The sequence below is a fragment of the Leptosomus discolor genome, chromosome 17 (assembly GCF_034619465.1).
Source record: "Leptosomus discolor isolate bLepDis1 chromosome 17, bLepDis1.hap2, whole genome shotgun sequence".
In the NCBI taxonomy this organism is placed as follows: domain Eukaryota; kingdom Metazoa; phylum Chordata; class Aves; order Leptosomiformes; family Leptosomidae; genus Leptosomus; species Leptosomus discolor.
The window spans coordinates 3654605-3676540 of record NC_141407.1 but is presented as its reverse complement, the minus strand read 5'-3'; the positions used below and the strand labels follow the sequence as shown (position 1 = coordinate 3676540).

Below are 21936 nucleotides of genomic sequence, written 5' to 3'. Positions count from 1 at the left end.
TTTCAGGTGTTAAGGCTGTAGTTGTTCTATGAACTCCTGATTCATGTTTAGATGTATCTTACCTGGCTTAACGATGGGATGGAATTAGTTTGAGTTAACACAAAGTTACTTGTGGTCGTGCCTGAAAGATTAACTATGGCCTAAGCTGGTTTTGAGTGAAAATCTGGTTCTGGTTGGTGGGTGCTTACAGCAGCAGGGCAGCTTCTTGAGCTGCCTCCCCCCCCCCCCCCTTGTTCTTCTGTTAATATCTCTAATGCAAGATTTCCTGGAAGCCTTGGTGGGGAGGAAGGAGGTACCCAGTGCCTCCTCTAAATACACTTATAATAAACACTATGATCTCTCTTGCAAGAGCTCTCCTGGGTAAGGAAAGACTTCGTTCTCCTCATTCCGCTGATTATCATAAACCACGTGAACCTTAAATACTAAGTAGCTTTGCAAGTAGCACAGATCCCCTCCTTCTGTAGTGGGAGGAGGCCCATGTTGAGTGTCTTCCTTTAATGGGTACTAAAGGAACTCCCTTTTAATAAGGTCAGAGGGGAGTGTTCCCTGGAAGGGGAACCCCTCTGGAAGCTCACCAGCTGCTTAGTCTTTTCCTTTTCCTAAAACCATGGTGCTGATTGCATTTCAGCTGCGATGGCCTCTGCTGTGCCTGACAAAGAGCAAGCTGCCAAGAGCTCCCTGGAGGTGAAGGAGGAGGAGCAGCAGGTAGGTGCTCCACATGAGATGTAAGGAGTGGCAGCTCCGGGGTGCAGGTGTGAAGAGGTGGCCCTGCTGTGACTGGGGGAGCTGAGCCTATGCACAAAGGGAGGAGTGTTTCCTCTGCTTGGGCTGTGCCTTCCAGCATTTCTGGACAGCACAGCCAAAACAGTAGGCCTGAAGACCCTGTAAGTAACCTCCTAGGCTAAGCAAAATAGCCTGGTTCATGGCTAGGAAAGATATTTCCCTAACTCAGTAGTCAAGATTCTGGCTTGCTGCAGGCAATGCTTCTGTGGAAAGCCTCCCATGTTTCAGCAGCCCTGTAAAACTGCTGCATTTGCTTTACTTCTACGACCAGCAGCATACTTCTTGCAGACTAGTGTAAAGTCTGTCAACTTAAAACCAATCTGATCCTGTTTGATGAAGCTTTTCCTATGGTGTTAGCTTGTTAAATAGCTATGCAAACTGAATTAGAGCTGGGTATGGGTACAGAAGTATTGAGATTGCTATCCAAGGGACGGCTGAATTTGTGGGCATTGTGCTAGGGGAAGACCTTTCTAGAATGGATCAACCATAAATGTCAATACTCCACAGCTTGTTTCACAACTGGGTTGTATATTTTTAAAGCAAGTGTCCGAGCAAGGCAAGCCTTGCTTCCTCAACCAGACCAGGTGACTTGAACAAAAATTTTTGAGGCAAAACTGTAGAGGAAGCTCAGCAGCATGTTTGCAAGCTTCATGGCTTTTTTTTTTTTTGACTCTTCTAGGATGCAGTAAATCAGGTGGCTAACCTGACCTTGGTCAGCTCTGCCTGTGACATGGTTTCTACAGCTTATGCCTCTACTAAGGAGAGCCACCCCTACATCAGATCTGTGTGCGATACAGCAGAGAAAGGAGTGAAGAGTGTGACTGAAGCCACAGCCAGCTGTGTGCAGCCTGTTCTGACTACACTGGAGCCTCACGGTAATCCCCTGTGGAAGGGCAGGTTTGAACCTGCCTGTGAGGCACTCTGGCTCCTCCCAGCTCTGGAAGGAGTCTTAGGATGTGGAAACACACCTCTCCATCACTATACTAAAAGGATAACTCCTGGCTTACAAGTAGCACTAAAAAGCTGAGTCCTAGTCCAAGTAGTGTGATGGAGGGTTGCTCCCTGGAGGACCAGGACATGACTCCAATGTTGACTTCCTAACACTGATCTTGCAAGGTCCACAGTACCAGGTGGCAGCTGCTTATAGTCAGGTTCTTAGAAGCTCATGGTGGCTACAGGAAAAAAGCCTCTTCTTGGAGGACTGTTATATCAAAGTCCTGTTTTCCATGGCCCTTAAAGAACATGATTGTGGCATCTGAGAAGCAGCTCTAAACTCCTGGGGAGACACAGGGGCTATTCCTAATGACAAATGTGACAGGCCTGAGTTCACTGTAAGCCCAGAGTGGGCATCCCCCTTCTGTCAGTTACTATGTGATCCTGGATCCTTAGGATGTGGAGGCTGGGGCAGAGATGAGGGTTACTTAGTCAGGAGCTCAAGAAGCTGCAGGAGGGGATTGCATGTAGGCGGCTGCGTCTCTACAAGTGGAAATTGGCTGCTGTCACGGTGAACAGATTGATGAGGAGACCAAGACAAGCTGCTCTACAAATTCACCTTGCAATATACCTGGCATGGTGATCTGAATGGAGTCTTTCATCTAGGCTCCCTGCAGAGCAACGTGCTCAGGAAGGTAGAAGTTGACATGGAATTGAAGAAAAACTAGTTTTCACACTTGTGTTTTTTTTTTTTTCAGTTGCTGCAGCAAGCGAGTATGCCTATGAGGGTTTGGATAAACTAGGGGAAAAGCTCCCACTCCTTCAAAAGCCAGTGGAACAGGTAAGAATCAAAGGCTGTGTGGTCTCTGGCTGGCAGGGGGGCCTGGTCCTTGCAGGATTTGTAACCTTGGGAGTGAAGTGGGGCCTTGTATGAGGAACAAATTGCCTCTAGGTGCATAGTGCAAACTCCTACCAGAGTATTTAGCAGACACTGTGCTAATTGTCCTCTTAGGGCAATTCAGAGTAGTCATGTACTATGTGACCCAATCCATTATATGATGTAATTCTACTCTTCCACAGATTATTTCTGACACAAAAGAGCTGGTATCATCTAGAGTGGCTGAAGCAAAGGATGCTGTGAGGAGCAAAGTGACGGAGGTGATAGATGTAACTAAGGAGACTCTTCAGAGTGGCATGGAGGTTGCCAGATCTGCAGTGACCAGCAGTGTGGGGATTGTTGTGGACTCCAGAGTGGGCAAGACAGCTGTAAGTGGACCAGAAGCTGTGCTAGGGAGAGCAGAAGACAACATTCTCCCTATTGGAAATGAGGAACTGGGTAAGGAAACTGTATATGTGACTATTTGTAGTGGGAACCATCAAACTGGGGATGGTCAGACCCATTCCTCATCCCACTACTCTGGAATGGGGCTAATGAGAAATGCTGGAGGCTACCTGGCTCCTGATACTTGTTTACTCTGTGTGGTAAGCATCTCTGGTCAGCCCCTTATGGATACTGTCTCTTTCCTTAGCCAAGCTGGCAGCATCTGAGGAGGGTGCAGACCTAACGTCTGTGGAGCAGCAGCGAGAGAAGAGGAGGTACTTTGTGCGGTTGGGGTCTCTCTCTGATGAACTTCGCCTGTTTGCCTATCTGCACTCAACAGACAAGATGAAGCAGGTCTGGCAGGGCATGCAAGAGGCCCTTGTACAGCTTCACTGCATCATTGAACTGGTAGGTAGATCCCAGTCTCCTGGAAGCAGGTGACCAAACTGTTAGCTTGGTTTCAACTTTGTTGCTGTGCTGTTCACCAGCAGATCTGTCTTGAAACTCTGCTCTTTCCATGTCACAGATGGAAGTGTTTAAGCAAGGATTTAATCAAAAGCTTCAGGAAGGGCAGAAGAAACTACATGAGATTTGGCTGGATTGGAGTAGGAAGTCTTCCAAAGAGAGTGGAGATGAAAGCTCTGCAGAACCAGAGGTACCTCCCTGGGGAGGGAAGCAAAAGGCCCTGGGCAGCTCCTTGACTTTCAAATTTAAGTAACTTGGCTCTCTGATCTTGTCCTTCCTGCTTCCTCCCAGGAGATGGAGTCTCTGGCCCTGCTCATGGCGCGCAGTATCACAGAGCAGCTGCGAATAACCTGCTGTAAAATAGTGTCTGCAATCCAAGGCCTTCCCTCAAGCCTTCAGGATAAGGTGAAACAATCTCTTAGTACTATAGAGGAGCTTCATGCTTCTTTCTCAGCAGCAGACTCCCTCCAGGACTTGTCCAGCAGTGTCTTGAGCCAGAGCCAGAGGAAGCTGGCTGTGATCCAGGAGTACATGGAGGAGCTGCTGGACTACCTGAAGAACAACACACCTCTGTCCTGGCTGGTGGGACCCTTCTTCCCCAGGAAGGAGGAGGAAACATCACAGGAGGATGAAACTCTGCAGGAGAAGGAGACAGAGACAGCAGGAGCAGGGTATCATGAAGCCTCCACCACCCTTATATAGAGGATAAGGCCAGGAGCACAGGCCTGCCTGGCAGGACTCTGGTGAGAGCTTGGTCTTAGCTTTACATAACCCTACTCACCAGCTGAGGGTGGAGCTGCTGCATCTTGGATGATTATTTGGTACTGATGAATAAATCCTTAGGAGCTTCTAAGGAAGGTGGTGGAAGTAGTAGGGCCACGCTTAAGTGGTCGTAGGTGCCTTCAGGAATGCTGGCTGAGCTCTAGGCCAGGAGAACGGAGCTGAAGCTCTGCAATGCTCTCACCTCCCTAGCAAGCTGCCTACAGTATGTCCTTCATCAGTGTATCCAGGGACTGCCTATGCAAGGATTGCTCTTGGTCTTAAACCCTCAGCTAATATACAGCGTAAAGAATTGTCTTCCTAAAAGCTGCTTGTGCTAGGTCATAACTGCTTAAAATAAAACTACTGCATGCAAAAACACTTACTGTCTCTAGTCTCTCTTGGAGAAAGACTGGAAAAGTGAGCGTTGCTCAAGAGATGTGAACTGTACTCTTCCAACCTGATCTCTGATGTTGGGACAGTGCAGTTAAGAAGGCAAGAACTGGTGAGCAGTCAGTGATACAGTCAGGATTACAGCTGGTAAGACCTGCCACTGTCCTGGGAAGTATGAAGTTGTAATTCCTTCTCACCTCCAGGCCTGGAGGTATGTATGTGCCCTCCTAGCACTTTCCCATGCTTGGAGAAGCTGTGGGATGCTGCCGGGATCCTGGCATCCCTTGTCCTTAGTCCTCCTAGGTCTAATTCTCCTTCTGTAGTTGCCTGTTGCTACCTGGTGAAGACTTCACAGTCTGTGATGGAAGTGTCTGCTGGGGAGATGTGGACTCATCGAAGAGAGTCATTAGGATGTAGGTGGCAGACACTGTCAGCACTGACCTCTCCTGGCCAGATGTTTTGGTTGAGCTAAGAGCGCTACAGCTGCCATGTCTGACTCTTCTGAGGAGGTTGGACAGCCCAATGCTTTCAGACTTGCCAGACAATGATGTAGCTAAGGCTGATGGACCACTGAACTTGATGAGCAGAGCTTTTTAATTAGAAGTTCAGTCATTGCTTCTCATCCTCCTGTCTTCAAAGAGAGAAGTGGAATCTGCTCCCAATGTGACTACTGCTGCTTCTACACAATTTTTTTAAAGGTGGTTAAAGGTCTTGTTTCATGGAGGTCAGAAATTAGGACTGGGGAGAGCAAATACACCCTTAAAGAGGTGGAACATCCTTTTCTTTTAAATAGAAGTAAGTACTGTTCCAACAATACTCCTCATCCTACATTACTGTGTGTGGTGGCTTTGTGCTCTACTGTGGTAGGACAGTACCTTGGGTTTTGGCATTAGTTATTCCATTGATGTTACATCACCCCCTGATATAAGATTCAGGTCTAACTTCACTGAGCTCAGCATGTCAGAGAGGCTATTGTCTGACCTGTGTTCCTCATGTAGCAACTACTTTGTTGAAGACAAAACGTTAAGGCAATTTAAGTTGCCAGGCCTAGCTATTGTTGAGATCTGAGAGATAAATTGCAGGGGTCATCTCTCCACTACATGCTCCCTGATTACTGCTGAGCAATTTCTGTCTGGAAAAGAGCTCAGAGAGGCAAAACCAGTCTGCCTGATGTAATTACAGTTGAACTTGTAGGGTGGGAAGTAGGGCATTAACTGCAAGCAGCATTGGAGCTAGTCCTGCTGCTTGGTGGGAAATATACTATATGTTGTCTTCTCAAAAGCAAAGCTGCACCTTACTTCCTAGGAATGCCTGTGGGTTTTTTTTTTTAAATTTCCCATGTTAAAAGTTCTTTTCAAGAAATAGTTAGACATTCCTGTGCTTGATATTGATTTGTCAATGCAGCATATCTGATCTATATTAATATAGTGCTTAGCCTAGCACATCATCCTGCTTATGGATCATTGGGACATTCTTTCTTGTTGATTAAGTCTATTTCCTGTAAACACCACTGGCTGCTCTTACCTTGGGAGTCTGGTGCACAACTTGTGGGCTCTTCTGTAGTTGCAGCTGAGAACTTAAATGTTGCATGAGACTGGGGCCTCCCTGGCTGCCTGTGCTGGAGCTGGTGCAGGACAGCCCAGCACCTGTAAGGCTTTTCTGGGTCTTCTGCTGCTACAGTCCTTGTCACCTAAAACAGGCTAAAATGTTTATGTTATCATGGCAGATCCTAAAGCTCTGCTTGAGAAGAGGAGGCTGAGTGGAAACCTCTGCCTGTGTTTTAACTCTTGTTTAACCTCCAAAGATTCAGGGAACCATGGAGATGTGCTGCACCAAGCAAGAAGGGCAAAATTCTCACCAAGACTAGCCACAGATAAGGAATAGTTTGACTTTCTTCTTATTTGCTCTTTCTCTTCTAGTCTTATCCATGCTGCAGAGACAACAAGGGGATAAAGGTGGAAAGAAACTGGGAAAGACGAATGGACTGGCTTTCTGCAATGTTTGAGATGGAAACTCATCTGAGCTCTGGGAAAGTATCTGGATTGTTTCGCCACTTTATCCAAGCTTGTGTGACTATCCACACTTCTTTTTTGAGTCACTTTGGATAGAAATAAGAAATGCATTGGTAACATGTCAGCCCTAGATAAACCCCTCAGCAGGGAAGACATGCTTTGAGGTGTCTCTTCTGGCTCTCAGTAGCCCTTGGGAATGATGTAGTGTTCCTTGATTCTGATAATTATAGCCCAAGTGATTATATCTTACCCTCCCCTACTGCTGTGCCTCCCAGCTTATGCTGTGGTCACATGTGATAGCATAGTTATAGGCTGATTTGAATTTTAAATGCAATCACAGGGGTACTTGCTCCTTGTTTCCCTCTTGGTAGATGCCACCATCTCCCTCTGCCAGTTTGCTTAACATTTTAATTATTTAATTCTCATGTTCATGTACTTCTGCATTTCTTTATTCAGTCCCTGCTGTTCATTGTTCAAATGCCTGACTTCTAGGTCAGCAAATGTGCTGGGATTGGGTGAAAGCTACCTTGGGCATCACTCCAAAAGCCTGTCTGTCATTTTTCACAAGTTGAGTTAGGAGGTATTAGCCAACATGTTACTATGACCTCTAATTGGCAAAGGTAACCGCTTAAGGAAGGTTTCCCAAGCAGCTTTGTCATGAAGGCAATAGATTGGGAAACTGAAGTTCTCAGCAAGTCCTGAAAGGCAAAAGCTCTCTAGTTGCAAGGAGCTTAATTTCCCTTCTTCCCTTCCATGTTTCTTGACACACTTCAACATTGTCATCTCTTCTGCACTATTGCCTGCTGTAAAATAACCATGTTTAAAAAAGTTTTGACCTCCCTGAAGGGCAGCTGCTTGAGTAGCTGGGGCCTTGTTCAGGCACGACCAATCTGGGACTTAAGGTCATGCAAAAATTGAAACCCTGTGCTTGGGGAACTTCAAGACCTTCAAAGCCTATTGGAATTAATTTGCAATGGAAACAGCATGAAGTTGCTGCCCTCAGTGCTGGAAGACGAAGGTGCTGTGACTGCCAGCGTGGAAGCAAAATCAGATTGTAGGGCCTACTCTGCTAGGTATTCCCTGTGCTGCCGTCTGATGTGGGCAGGCAGGAATTTTATTTTGCTGGTTAGTACTTGGCCCTTTACAGTGCTTTCCTACCGTAACCCTCCCCATCTCCTCCCTTTTCTACTGCACCTCCTTTCCTTGTATTAGAGGAGGAAACCTAGTGTCTTGGAACACGGGAGAGAAACCTGGAGGGACTTCCCTGTGCTCTGAGCTGGATTGTGCCAACATGAAATGGTCACGTGAGACCAGTGTGGGTTTAGGAACCCCTGAGAATACACATTTGTTTGCTGGAGAGGTACATAGGTGCTTTTAGTAGCATCATTTTGCAGTGACCTGTACTCCCCATGGAAGCACACCAGTGCTTTTCCAACTAAAAATCTTTGCTGGTGTGAGGATTCAACTCTTCCTTCTTCCAGAGGCTGCTGCCAGGGACTGCTCCTAGCAGGTCCTGGCAAGACTTTGAGCTGGACAGCTTTCCTTCCCTCTTTACCCTGTGGATGACAAGGGAGGGAAGGGGGTCAATAAATCTGCTTCAAATTGCCTTACAAACCAAGCGTGAACTTGTGACAATTCCAATATGGTCTTTGCATGGCTTGTTAAAACCCCTGGTGCTTCCAGGAGTGACAGGCGTCTGACCTGATCGATAGCTCAGCTGCCCTTTACTGCTGCAAACAAGGCAAAGTACCTTCTGTGAATACAGAGCACTGCCAGCAAATAATTACCCTTGTTGTGGTGCTTTCTGGACATTGGCGTCTGCCCCTGTGGTAATGAAAATCCATTTGTAGAAGCAGTTAGTTTGCAGTATTGACTTCCCGGTTTCCCTCTGATTCTCATATTTATTTAGATTCAGCAATGGCTAGGGATTCTCCAGCAGTGAATTTGGAAGGGAGGTGATCCGGATGATAATGAACAAGCTGAATGCTGACACGGGTGGATTTTATGCCATCCTCAGTACTGATACTTTCTTTTTGTCTCTTTGTGTTAAGCTTGCTTCATAAACTCTGATGGGAGCTTAGAGCAGGAGGCAGGCTGGCAGACAGGCGGACTCCTGCCCATTTCTCACCATGTGCTCACCCGACGTGTCCAGGAAGGCAAGGTGGCATGGGAGCTGTTGAAGGGGATTATCTGGGAAAGTTAAGCAAGGGCAAGAAATTGTGAGGAAGGGAAAGGCATTGAGGAGCTTGAGGCTAAGGAGAGGTGGAATGGGAAAATGTGGCAGAGCTGAAGGAGGAAACAGCAGGAGGGCTGGGGACAACTAGAGAGCAGGTGAGAGGCTAGATGGAAAAATGGTGGATTTGGATTAAAGGTGAGAATTCAATGATATGGGAGAGGAGGGTTAAACTGAGTATCTGGAAGACTGGAACATAAAAACAGGAGAAAAGCAGGGGAGTGCTGTACAGAGAGAGGTTCACTTGGGGCAGGACTTGGGCAAAATGGAGAAGACTGGAGGACGGGAGAGGAACAAGATGGCAGGGAGCTAGAGGCTCCATTTTTTTTTTTTTAAGGGCACTCTGTGTGTGTACCTTATCAAGTTGTCTCATGGGGTGTCCCAGTGCAAGGCAAAATAGTATCTCTGCCCTTTGATAAGTAAATGTTGGAGAAAAACATTCCTTTGCAAAAGGGACATTGGGAGATGTATGCTGCATGTAGCCACTCCTGTGTGGACCATCCTGCAGGGTGGTATCATCCTATACCTTGGTTTTGCAGGAGCTGTTACTTCCTAGGATGAAAGGCGACTTGAGCCCTCCCATTTGAGGAAATACCAACTACCTGCATCTTACAGTGGCCCTTCCCCTAGCAGAGAAATCAAATGTTTTGGTTTTGTGCATGTTGTCTTCACTAAAATACCACTCTGCCTGAACTGGCTGATCTTGGAGGAACATCTGGCTGGCATGTTCACAGGCACCTCTCACCTGGGAAATAGTGTGCTGCCTCCCCTCCGTGCTCCACCTCTCCTCTGGGATGGTTACTGCAGCTGTAAGCTGAAGGTCACTTTAAATGTCATCTTCATTTAGCTGCCTTGATGGGGTAATTATAGCTGAAAATATGAAGTTTACCAAGCAAATTACAAACCAAATGCAGTGTTTACCTGGTAAGAAACTGATTTGAAACACCTGCCATCTTGTGGAACAGAGAAAAGCAATTTTAGGGTTTTGAAATATTTTTGCTTGTGTGTCTCCTGTTGCATGTGTCTTGCTCTGTCCTCTCCCACTGATCCTCAGCAGATCGGGGCATGACACACAGTTTGCCTGATGCTATGTCTGCCTGTTCCCCACTGGTGTGCCCTGGTCTGCAGCCTCTCATTCTCCCAGTGAGGATGAACCATGACACCAAGGAGGCCAAATGAGCCTCAGCTGCAGATGACATGAAGGCTTTTATGCTTCATTGATGGTTCAGACACAGGAGGAGCAGTTGTAAAGCAGGGAATGATCGCATCTTAGGTAGCCCTGAGCATTTCCGAACGCTCTTGGCTGCCATCCTCCAGGGATGGCTCAGGGTGGTGCCGGGCAGAGCTGGGTTAAGGAGCAGAGGATCTCTTGGTCTTTGTCTGGGGCAGAGTACTTCAACTCATACAACCTGATGAGCACAGGTGAAAACACAGTAAAATGCACAAGTACAGTAGCTGTCAGAGTGGCTCCTGGATGAAAGGCAGTGGCAGTATGAGCAGGCGAACAAGCTTCTGTGCAGCAGATGAATTGGAAGTTCAAGCTTCTCTGTGGAAATGGGAGGATAAGAAGTTATTCAGGAGCTGAGGGGCTGCAAATGCATGTTCCCCATGCTGATGTCCTCATGTAGGTATTCCTTGCACTGTGCTGGGGTAGAGTTGTGTCTCCTCCAGGGACTGCCCTGGTTCATAAATGACAAAAACCTTACTTTCTGCACAGCAGATCTGTATCAGCATTAAAGTGATACTGGAGCAGATGTGAGGCTTATCTCATGCTTACTGAGTACTACTTACTTGCTTCAGGTCCAGGCTGTGGAAGTAAGGGCCTTTATTTTTGTGTCATTGGTAAATTAAATCCAGAAACAAGAATAAGTAATGGGGTCCATCAAAAAAAAAAAAAAAAGTTGACTTTCAATGTGATATTTAACCTCCACGCTTTCTGTTTTACTTTCTTCAAATTCCTATGTGAGGCTGAACAAATTTTTATATTGTGAAACTCGGGATTTCAGGGGTTTTCCTTATTCTGGTTCTGATTTACAGTTATAACTGGAGAATTTTCACCACAGGTAAGGAAATGTGGTGTGCTTCTCCATCTCAGGTTTTAAAGCTGTTCTGAAACAACACAGAAAAAGGAGAGCCCTTCCAGGCTTTCAACTCTGGTGCTTCTGCAGATCCTGGCTCAGGGTTCTCCAAGCTTCATGTTGTCAATATTGCTGTGAAAGGTTTGGCTCAAAAGAAACTGTAGCAAACCCTATAAAATAAAGGAGGTAAAGGACAGAGGCCCCAAGAGTGTGGTTTCATTCCCCTGTGGTTGAGCTGGCGGTTCTCATTTTCTCCCAAGGACCTCATTCACCAGAACATCTATGCAAAACAACCCCCAACAAACAAAAACCCCAAAACAAACAAACCAACAACCCCCCCCCCCCCCCCAACCCCCAAAATAAAACAGAGCAGAGAAAACAAATTCCAAGGTATGATTTAAGTGGGTTTTTGATTGATTGCCAGACTGTAGTATCAACATGCCTTGTGACTGTCCATGAGGTATTGCTACTGGCAAGTGCCCGCTGTTTGGCCAGCTCCTGGACGTTAAAATGCCAATTTGGGGAAAGAAATAAATCCACGAAACTCATTTATAAGTGGCCAACTACCGCAGCCCCGTGGGAGACTGCTCCTTTTGGAAGATACCATTGCTAATTGTTTTGTCCTTTGAACAAACCCTCTAGATTTAAATCTTAAAACGCTTTCCTCAGAAGGTGGAGGAGCTGAATGGCCTTTGATCCTGTGTGCCAGACCTCACAGAGCACATAGCCCCTGCGTGGTGTGGGGAGGAAAGCGGGTATGTTATCCCCCTCCCGTAATCCCCGTGCAAAACACTCCTTATTTAACCTGGTGGCTTGTTCAAAACTTTGCCTTGTTGACAGGTTGTTTTTATATAAAAGTGAGGGTCTTAAAGGTTTAGGTGGTTTTAGGTGCAGGAAACAGCAGTATCTGATTGATTTCTGTAATGGCATCCCTTCTTGTGCCCTTCCCTGAAGCTTCAGCAAACCACGGCCCCATGTCGATATTAGCATCCCTGGGCAGTTTGAGTGCTGCCTGCAGGTAAGAGACATGAAATTTGGAAAACCAATGGCTGAAACTTCTCTGATGTTGCTTTTGAGCACTCTGCTCCCCTTTGAAATTCTTTGTTTCACCGCCTTTGGGGCGATGGTGGGGCTTTGAAGACAGTTGCAGTTATTAACATCAAAAGCTAGAGAGCAATTGTGTCACATTGGCTGCTTTTCCTGCAGAGAAAACCCCCAAACAAAAAAGCATGTATTTCAAGTGCTGCAGGAAGATCTCTGCTGCTGATAAGAGTTGGGTGACTCAGCTCTGACTCCTGTGAGATGGTCTGGGAAAATCAGCAGGTACAAAGCCTGGTGCAGCTCAGAAAACTCCCTATGTGCAGAGCCTGTAAGCAGTGATGTTGCTTCCAGCTGCACTTTCTCCTGTTGACTGCTACTGCTGCCTGGTGGAGTGGGTGGGTCTGGGACACAGGGTGCTGGCAAAGTCACCAGGCTGGGGATTCTGCCCATCAGCTAGTCTTGCTTTGCCGTGCCCTTTTTTCTCTTGGGTTGGGGTACTCTGGCAGGCAGACCTTCCAGCCATGCACCAGCAAGAAGCCTGTGGTACTGAATGATGAGCACACATGAACAGCTTGCAGCCCAGAGACATCCCAGTCTAGATAACTATAGTTGCAGCTTTGTTCTGTATGACATTTCTGCTTTTGGACCCAGTTTTATTCTCTGCCTGCTTGATATTTTTCTTAATTGGATATATTTGCCTTTTTATCTAGTGCAATGCACGTGCCCTGGGTCAGAGGTTAGTACTTTGACAAGAAGCAGTCTTATTTCAGGCAGACTCAAAATGTGGATGCAGTAACCTGTTACATCCTTTGGCTGGAGTCCTAGTGGGGAGTTGCAGGTCTCCGGATGTGCCTCTCGGATCAGAGCAATTCAAAAAGTGAGTTACTACTGCAGGTGGATGACCCTATTGTGCTTTTCCTAAGACAAGGGATATAAGGGCTGATATCTCAGCTAAATTATTCCCATCTTCCTTTTTGCACATGCTGGATGTTGAATGGATTACCCCTCTTATTGTAGACACACCAGCAACTTCAAGGGTTGCAAGGTCTTGCTGCAAAGCCTAATAGCACTTGTAACCTAAATAAGAGCTCAGTGGCAGCCCTGCACCCCTCCCAGGAAGGAGCGTGACTGCTGCCTGTGGCAGAGCCCACAGCTCTTTCACCCGGTGTGAACACTGCTCTTGCAGCTGCAGCTCCAGGGGACCCTGAAGCAAAGAGTTTGATATTTAAAAAAAAAATATTAAAAAATTTCTTTCCTACTCATACATAAACAGGCCTAGAGAAAACCTTCTGCTGGGTAATCTGTAATGCAGTGTTTGAACACAGCAGGATCAGCCCCTGAAATGATACTCTCCTGTGGGATTGGCAAGGCTTTGAAGGATGAGCAATATATAACAACCTGAAGTTTACCGGGGGGTCTCCAGGCATGGTTGGTTAGGACAGAGCGTTGAAGCCCTGACTAGAGTTGAGTAAATATGAATTTGGAGGGAGAGGACAGGACCCAGCAGGTGACCGCTACCCCTCATGTCTTGGTGTCTGGGTTTACCCAGGTCCCTGCTGCTCCTGTCACACGGAGATGATGTGTCCCTTGTGCCTGACAAAGTGGTGGCAGAGGAAGCCTGGCAGGACCAGGGGATGGCTTCCCCTCTGTGTCCTTGCAGCAGGCCAGCCTGAGCCCTTCTCATCCTGTTTGTCCAGGGAGCCTTGCTGTCTGCTTTATCAAAGGCACACGTGCAGTACAGAAACTTCTGGTGTGACCTCACCGGAACACGCTTCAGTTTGGACAGAAACCACAAAGGTGCTTTGTTTTCTTTTTTGACCTCCCTCTGTTTGGATGTTTCGGGGAGGGAGGCAGGAGATACCTGAGCAGGAAAATGGAACTACCGATTTTGGTAATGACTGCTGGCTTTGCAGGGGGATTGATTGCTGCAATTTCTCAGCCATTTCAGGAGGTGCTAGGTAGCCATTACGGGACATCTCCTAGTTTGTTTCCTCGCCCTAATTAGGGGTTAAGCTCCAGGAGCCTGCTGGCAGATAATGATTAGGAGGAACTGGCATGAGTTAAGGAGCTCAGAAAACAGAGCTACTTACAGGTGGAGGGAAATGCAAAAGGCAGAGATACCGTGGACTGGCTGGAGGCTGGGACACCCTACTCCCTGGGAGATGCTGGAGCCTCCTGGATGAGGGGACCTTCCCCTGGACAGAAGGACTTGCCACCACCTCCTTGTGGTGCTTCTCCTGCTCCTGGGGAATGGGGGTGGCAGGGCAGCTGCCACTGTTGCAGAAAGCACCAGATTTAGGATTTTAGGATAGTGCTTAGAACCCCCCCTACTTTTCCCATCTTGATTTAAATATCAAGAATTCTAATTAGTGAATATTAATAGGAGAAACTAATGGTTGTTTTGGGAAAATAAGTCTCAAACGAAATAAATGATCAAATATAAAAAAAAATCTGTATTGCCAATGCTGCTAACATACTCCTGTAAAATTCCAGACCTAAGGTATTCATCAACCAATAATCTCTTAGTGGTTACAAACAAGGACAGTATGCTGTAGTCCAAGATGTCTGCAAGACAGGATTTATTATGGTACCTATTGTGTATAATCTTTGAATCATGACTGAAGTAGGTACAAGCCAAGAGCCTGCGAGCCAAGGACATGTTCCTTGACCAAACATGGTCAATTCGAGGAGTGGTCGAGACCTCCGACTCACGGACCACCTACCCAAATTATACCCCCTACTCACAAGGGAACAATAGAAGACCACGACAGAGGCTGCGCGCTAATTTATATCAGAAGCGAGAGAAGAAGGACCAATCATCAAGAGGATGAAATTGTATATGCATTGTATAGACTAAATATGTATGAATTTAATACATAAATATCTGTTGATTGCAATGTGCAGGGGACATCTTTGGGAAGGATCCCATGTCCCTGGTGTGCGTTGTTAATAAAGGACGTCTGTACTTATCTAACTTTGTGTAGGTAAGTTTTTCTTCCCACTGCGGATTTGCAACACCACGACCCCCATAAAGGATGGCATCCGAGGTGCTGGAGTGCTCATCCACACTGGGGCCTGCAGGGCTGCTGGAGGGGGCTGAGAATCACATGCACCAGTAAACCTGATGGGAGCGGGCTGGTGTGCACGGTGCAGGTGTGGTCTATCTCTTTCCCTCTACTTCTTGTTTCGGGTACAATACACTGCTTACAAGATACTGCTTGGTGCTGAATGTCCGAACTGCTGTTGTCTGGTCCTACATATGGTTTCTCTTTTTGATGGATAGGGGCAGGCGCTGCATCGTCCCACCTTGCCCCCAGCACGGCTGAGAGGTGGAGGGGTTCAGCCTTTCCCGTAATGCCTCTGGTTATCCCTCCCCGTATAGCTGGATCTCTCTGAGCTCCTTTCCTTGGGAAACTCTTACAACATTCAGAGGTCAGTATTCATGTAAAAAACCCCAGTTCTAACCCTTTTGTTTTTTTTTTTTTCTATCCTGCTTTCTCTGAAGTTTTTAAAGAATGCTGCTGGAAATGTGTTTTGGTGAAGTTTGGAAAAGCCGTGTTTCTCTTTGCTCTTTCTCATTTGATTGCAGACTCTTTGATTTGGGAAGTTTCTCTGCTAGAAGCAGGAAGGAAATTCTCACTCAGGTTGCTTCTCTGCTTGAATCAGACCGGAGGCTCCCTTTCTAGTTAGGTGCCCACAGCAGTCTCATTTGTGGGGAAAATAAATTCAAGGGGAGACTCCAGGGCTATGAACGTCTTCCTGAAAGGATGCACCTAAAGTGTTCAGCCACTAATGTGGTCCCTCAGGCCACAGCTGTGATGAGGATAAGTGATTTCTCAGCATCCTGCTTTTAATTAAGGGAGAGCTTGCAAAAGGGCAACCTGGATAGTTGTCATTTGTCATCCGTGTTCCCAGAACTGGTGCAGATGGATGAGGCTTCAGTGTTTCCCAGAGGTTACAGCAAAGTTCTCTGGCTTGTGGAAAAGCTCCACTTCTGGACAGAAGTTGGAGGTCTGGTCTTCAAGTTGTTCTATTCTCATTTCTGTCTCTGCAGCATCTGCAAGGATGGCCTCAGCATGGCCATATCTGGAATGTGCTGCATTCATGTGCCTCCACTCCCAGGTGACCTCCAGGCAAGATGCCTTTCAGCATGGAGGTGGAGAATTGTCTAAACCCTGAAAGAATAAGACCTGCCCTGATGTATTGAGAATCATGATAATGTTTTCTTAGGTCCAACCTGCCTCTTAACACTTTCAAGCATCATTTCTATAGTTATTTTGAAATAAAGTCAATGAGTTACTCTTCTTTGTCCAGGCTGTGATTGCCTTACTTTCTACCCTAGTTTTCCACAGACTTTTCCTTCCCTGTTGAAAAGTGTGCCGGCAGTGCTGACTGCAGCCCCAGCTCTGCCTTGCCACGTATGACAAATGGATGAGCTCAGAGGAAGATGATTTCTGAAATGAGAATGGATTTTTCAAATTGAAAAATCTTTGCCATGAGTCCATTGGTCATTGTTAGGGAGGCACTGGGGAAACAGTGGCTTAAACAACAGTGAGATGATGCCTTACGGGCTCATTTGTGCTTCCAGTGCTGGATGCAGAAGGATGAATCAACCATCCTCCTTGCTCCTGGAGCAACCGCTCCTGGAGTTAGCTCAGCCCTAGGAAATGAGCCCTCCTGAAAGGGGTCGTGTGAGCTGTGCTGGCAGGTCTGCAGCGGAGTCAGTGCCTGTCTGTGCATTCGTCAGGATCTTGGTAGAGGGTGGTCGTGGAGCACCAAGAGCAAGGCATGGTCCTACACTTGGCAACTTCCAGGTCATACGGCGGGGGCGTTGCTACATAAACACGTGCAGCAGCACATGGGTGGCTTGGTGAACTTCCTCACTCAAACAATTTCTGAGGTCCTTTTCCTGTTTCCACTGACTTTGTCGTGCAACTCCACACCATGTGCATGAGGGAGTACTTCACTTGCAGTGGTTGTTTCTCTGTTTTAAGATGGGAAGAAAATCATTTTCACCTGCTCCCTGGCATGAAGGTAAAGGCTCAGTGATGCCTGTGAAGTCCCTTGGAAGGTATCAGAGACATGGGAAACGCGGCAGCCCTGTAAGCTCCAGCATAAGTTCGAGTTACTCAGCTGCACCTGGACGCGGTGCCACTCCTGGGACTCATGAGGCTGCTGAATGGTTTCTCTGTAGGAGCAGGGAAGAGAGACTGGAGGTCATTCTGGTGGTGGTAGCTCCTGGAGAAGTGTGGTACAGACATCTGTCACAGGTGAGAAGGGTCATCCACGACTTTGAGGGATTTGCCAAGTCGATGTTACAGCACTGATGCAATTTGTGACCGACTCCTTCCATGCAACCCAGTAAATACCACTCCCACTAACCTGAAGGAGGTGCAGAAGAGCATCAATACTTTTGGAATAAAGTGAGGATCCTTACTGCTTCTCCTGAGGTCTTTCTGGTGGTCTGAATAGCTCTTTCAATCATTCTACAACTCTTTGAGAGATTTGTGTGCTTATATGAGTAGATTTTAGTGTTTCTCTGAAAATCCACAGTAGTAATTTAGTAAATAGAGTATAATCAGGACCTGAAGTATTCTGGACCCAGCCAGCTGTAATTTGCTATGGGTAATCACTATTCTGCTGCTTCTCTCTGCTAGGTCTGAAAGCGCTGTGAATTTAGAGTAGGAATCAATTAAACAGCAAATAGGTTTCTTTGTCAAAATCAATTAAGTCTTCCTCCCAGCCAGTGCAATGGTCTCCCTGGAATTTCATATTCTGCTTGGCTGCCATTTGTTCAGCAGCTTTTGCTGGATAATGTTGAAGTTTTATAGCTTGATTTAAATCATATGGATCAATGCATATGCATACCTTATTTGGATTTTCAATTACAGCCATATATTTAGCCTAAATGAATTATCTAGCTTATAGTTGCAGCTACACAGAGAATTTTTCATAATGCCCAATTCAATTTTTGCTTTCTCCGTAAGCATAAATGATTTCTTTGGAGAGTAGGATCATTACGGTTGTTTTGCCCTTCTTGCTGTAATATTAGTCTTCCAAATGGGTTGGACCAGAAGTTTTCAAATGTCTTCAACCTGTGGATTCTGCTTTGGATAGAGATGCAAATGTTTGTGTGCTTTCCCCTACCCACAGCTCTCGGATCACAGGTTGAAATCTCTGATCTGTGTCTGTACTCTTTCGGACCTATTGCACTCGGGTTAAAAAAGATCCTTTTCCCTGACTACAATGCATCTGACTAACCTGAGTCTATCTGCATCACCAAATCCCAAAATACCTTTGAGAATCTGGCCCTTGGCATGCCTAAGTTTCGGTGTCGCTGCTGAAAGCAGGACTTAGGCTCCTAAATCTCCAGTGTCTTTGTTTTCCATATGGTTCTCCAGAGATAATATATCCCCAGTTCCTGTCTGGGAGAGTGAAACAGTTCTGAATTTTAAGCCAAGCTGTCAATTGCCTTTAAATCAGAAGATATAAGGCTAAGATTTATTTATTTTCTTGGGTGTGCTCTATTCAACGCGGTAAAAAGTTTTCTTTGATAGTCTGTGATAAGCTCCAGCTCAGCTGTTCTCACTGTCAAGTAGCAGATTCCTGTTCCTACAAAGAAGTGTTCCCTTGTGCATTTCAAATATATCTGAATTCTTATTGTTACCTGTGTGAAATACTTCTGAAAGTTAACCTTTCTTTCCAGGCTGCTTTTGAGATGTTTGATGACCATTAGACTGTGGGTACAAAACCTATCAACCACTCATTGCCTATTTAATTCTTAAAAATAGAAGATTAATGTAGGTAAATGACATGTTCCCTGTTGTCATCCAGGGAGCTCTGTGTGCAAATCAGACCTCGCCAGCAGTAGAAAAAAAGTTGCAAAAATGGGAGATTTCACTTATATTTTATAGTGCTGGAAACCATTAGATACTAAGACCAGAATAATGAAACAGCTATTTTGGATTTGCTTTAACTCCAGGGTTCCCATTTTGATAAATTGTATCTGAAAAGGGGGTAATTGCTAAAATGGTATGAATGATTGATTTGTTTTTCCATGTGACAGCCAAACCAAAACTTTTTCAAAAAACTGTCGAGCTTTGGAGAGCTGAAGCAACGCTACACTCTCCATCTTCCACAAAATGCAAATCTTAAACACTTCATGTGATTCGATGCACAGTTTTATGTTTAATGCAAAGCTTTTCATGCTGAAAATGGAGGCCTGGGGTTACAAGCTACTCAAGAAGTTGGTGTCATCTGAATTTTCTTTCTGCTTGAGGGGATTTAAGGGATCAGTTATCTGCCCAGGAAAGTGCTCTGGCCACTGGCAGTCCAAGGAGACAGCCTGGATGCCTGTATGGTAAATCTCACTTTTTCAACACTATGAAGCTTTGTATAAACAACTAACTGTTCCCTGAAGCAAGCCTACTTCCCAGGCGACTCTTCTTACCTCCAGGCTAATGAGCCTTTCTCAAGCTCTTGCTCTCGAATTTAATAACGACCTAAAAAATCCTTGCAGCTGAGAAAAATGCCAGCAGCAAGGAGCGAAGAGCCTCCTTCCTGGAGGGGACAGGGCTCAGCTGAGGGTCAAAATCGTACTGAATCTCTTCCATGTCCAGAGCAGGGACAGGGACTGTGTCACGCTTGTCATAGGGCTCTTCCAACCACCCCTTCCCAGGAGGTTTTAACCCACCTACTCTCATCAGGGATACTGTGCTCTGTAGCAGATTCCAAAAGCCAAATGGAGGATGCGATGGCTCACCAGCATTACAATCTCTGCTTCCGTGGAATTTAATCCCTTAAGCAAGGGGAACAGCACAAGGAAGAAAGACACAAAGCGCTCACTTCTACACTGGTGCTCTGGAGCAGTTTGTTGTGGAGGTCCAGACTGTCACCCAAACAGGAGGTGCAGAATGTGACTGGGATCCTTCCAGGACAGGAGGGAGGTGGACCTGGGCTTTCCTGGGTCTCAGGTGAGCATTCCCAGCCTCTGAGATCGTGAGCAAAGAGGCAGTATATTATCGTATTTTGTGAGTTAGCCTTCTTTATCTTTTTCCTCTAGCAGATTTGCTGCTAGTTGGGGAATAAGGAAAATCACCTTTTGGGGACCAATTTACTATTAACTGGGGGAGTGGGGGAAATACACGGATTTTTCATCACAATGTGAGTTACTCTGTTATTGCTACTGCGAGATCTAGATCAGTTTCGTCCCCTCAATTCCCATGCGCCAGTGATTGAGTGGGGTATTCAGATTTGTGCCTGCATTATCATATGACTTTCCCTTTATCACTTGCATGCTGCTAGGATCCATTTTCAGGGCTCTGAGAAGTATCTGCAGTCTGTTAATTTAATAATTGCTTAATGTTGTAACACACACATACTTTAATTGAGCCATTTCCCAGTTCCCATCATAGAATCGATTTAATCTGTCAATATTTCTTTATAATGCCTATTTTTTTCAGGTTCTTTTAAAAACAGTGGCATGATTACAATAACTTCAGTTAAGCCTGGCCCTTCATCAGGCTGGCTTCTGAGGTGCTGCACAGTAAATATTACAAATCCCCATACATCTGAAACAATTTTAGTGGTTTTAAAATATTAAGATAGTACATCCTCATTCTTACAAAGTAGTAAGATTGATAGTGCAATTATCTAGCCTACTAATTATCTGGCCTGCTTAGAACTATTCTTCAAATGGTATGAACTGATGCAAATATAAATTAAGAAGGGTCAGGTTTATTGTATGTCCACTGCAACTTTGGAAAAAAACAAAACAATCCAAAAAAAACCCCAACCCAAAACACTAGACCAGGATGCCAAATGTGAGGGATGTTAGATGGAAAATGGATTTATTTCAGCACAATGCTGTCTGTGCTGATGCTGCTCTTCCTGGTCTGCATACTTACATGAAGTTCATTTTAGAGGAAAAGATAAATAAAAACACGACTCCTTCTTGTTCCCTACAGATGTGCAGAATATATTTGTCATTTGGGGAGTACATGTCTCAATTTGACTTCAGAATCTCAGCTTTATTTACATTTTTAATAAAATCTCTCCCAGCTATAGGTTGCATTGGCCAGGAAAGGCCAGTATCAACACTGACAATCTTGTTAAAGCCTCTTACAGTACGTCATTCCTATTTCCTTGTGAAGGTTCTGCCTTTGGATAACTCTGGAGCTTTGCAAAGTGATGACATAAAATTTCTCTCAAATACACCAAGAGCCATTAATGAATGACTGAGCCATGTTTTCGGCCATCAGCGTCACTGAACCATAGTTCATACTTGGCTGTCATCCTTCTGCATCCTTCCTACATGGCTCCCTAGCAGGTGCCTACATCCTCCTGAAAATGTTCACGGCTCATTATCATCACTGTTGTTACTGTTGGCACCACCACTTGCCTTCTACTACTAACAACAAAAATGCCCATAGCTCTGAATCCACTGCTGGGACTTCCATGGCATCTTGGGGAGGAGTCCTGTGGCTTTACATTGTGAAGAGTTGCAAGTCTAAATCTTCACTCTTAAGTTCCCTTAAAGTCCATGGAGAGAAGTAAACCCCCTCCATTGGCAATGGGACATCCGTGCCAATTTAGGCATGCAAATAGAACTGATCCTCTCCTCTGGCATCCCAACTGTTTCATCAAAGGGTTTCAGCCAGGGTGACCAGCTGAATCAGCATCTGACTTTAAGAAGGGTAAGTCATGGCAGTTGTGTCTCATCCTAAAAGCTGATCTTGGTGTAAATGGACTTCTACTTTGTTTTGCACCTTCTCACCCCTGCCAGTCATTGCAGTGTCTCTCCTCCCACTACCTTGCACAAGGAGCATGCATTTTTGCTCATTGTGTAGCAGCGGTTTGAAGGCTTGTGAAAGCTTGTGCTGGAAGGCTGTGTTGAAAGAGGGAATCAAATGCAGATTT

At 45.8% G+C, this 21936-nt stretch overlaps 1 protein-coding gene across 1 annotated transcript; it reads left to right on the top strand.

Annotated features, from left to right (window-relative positions):
* The first annotated feature begins 633 nt into the window (after nucleotides 1-633).
* LOC104349696 (perilipin-3) lies at nucleotides 634-4204 on the top strand. The gene is made up of 7 exons (XM_009955312.2): nucleotides 634-705; nucleotides 1463-1658; nucleotides 2475-2557; nucleotides 2797-3052; nucleotides 3246-3445; nucleotides 3564-3692; nucleotides 3794-4204. The coding sequence occupies exons 1-7, from the start codon at nucleotides 634-636 to the stop codon at nucleotides 4202-4204; spliced, it is 1347 nt and encodes a 448-aa protein (XP_009953614.2).
* The last annotated feature ends 17732 nt before the right edge of the window (nucleotides 4205-21936 follow it).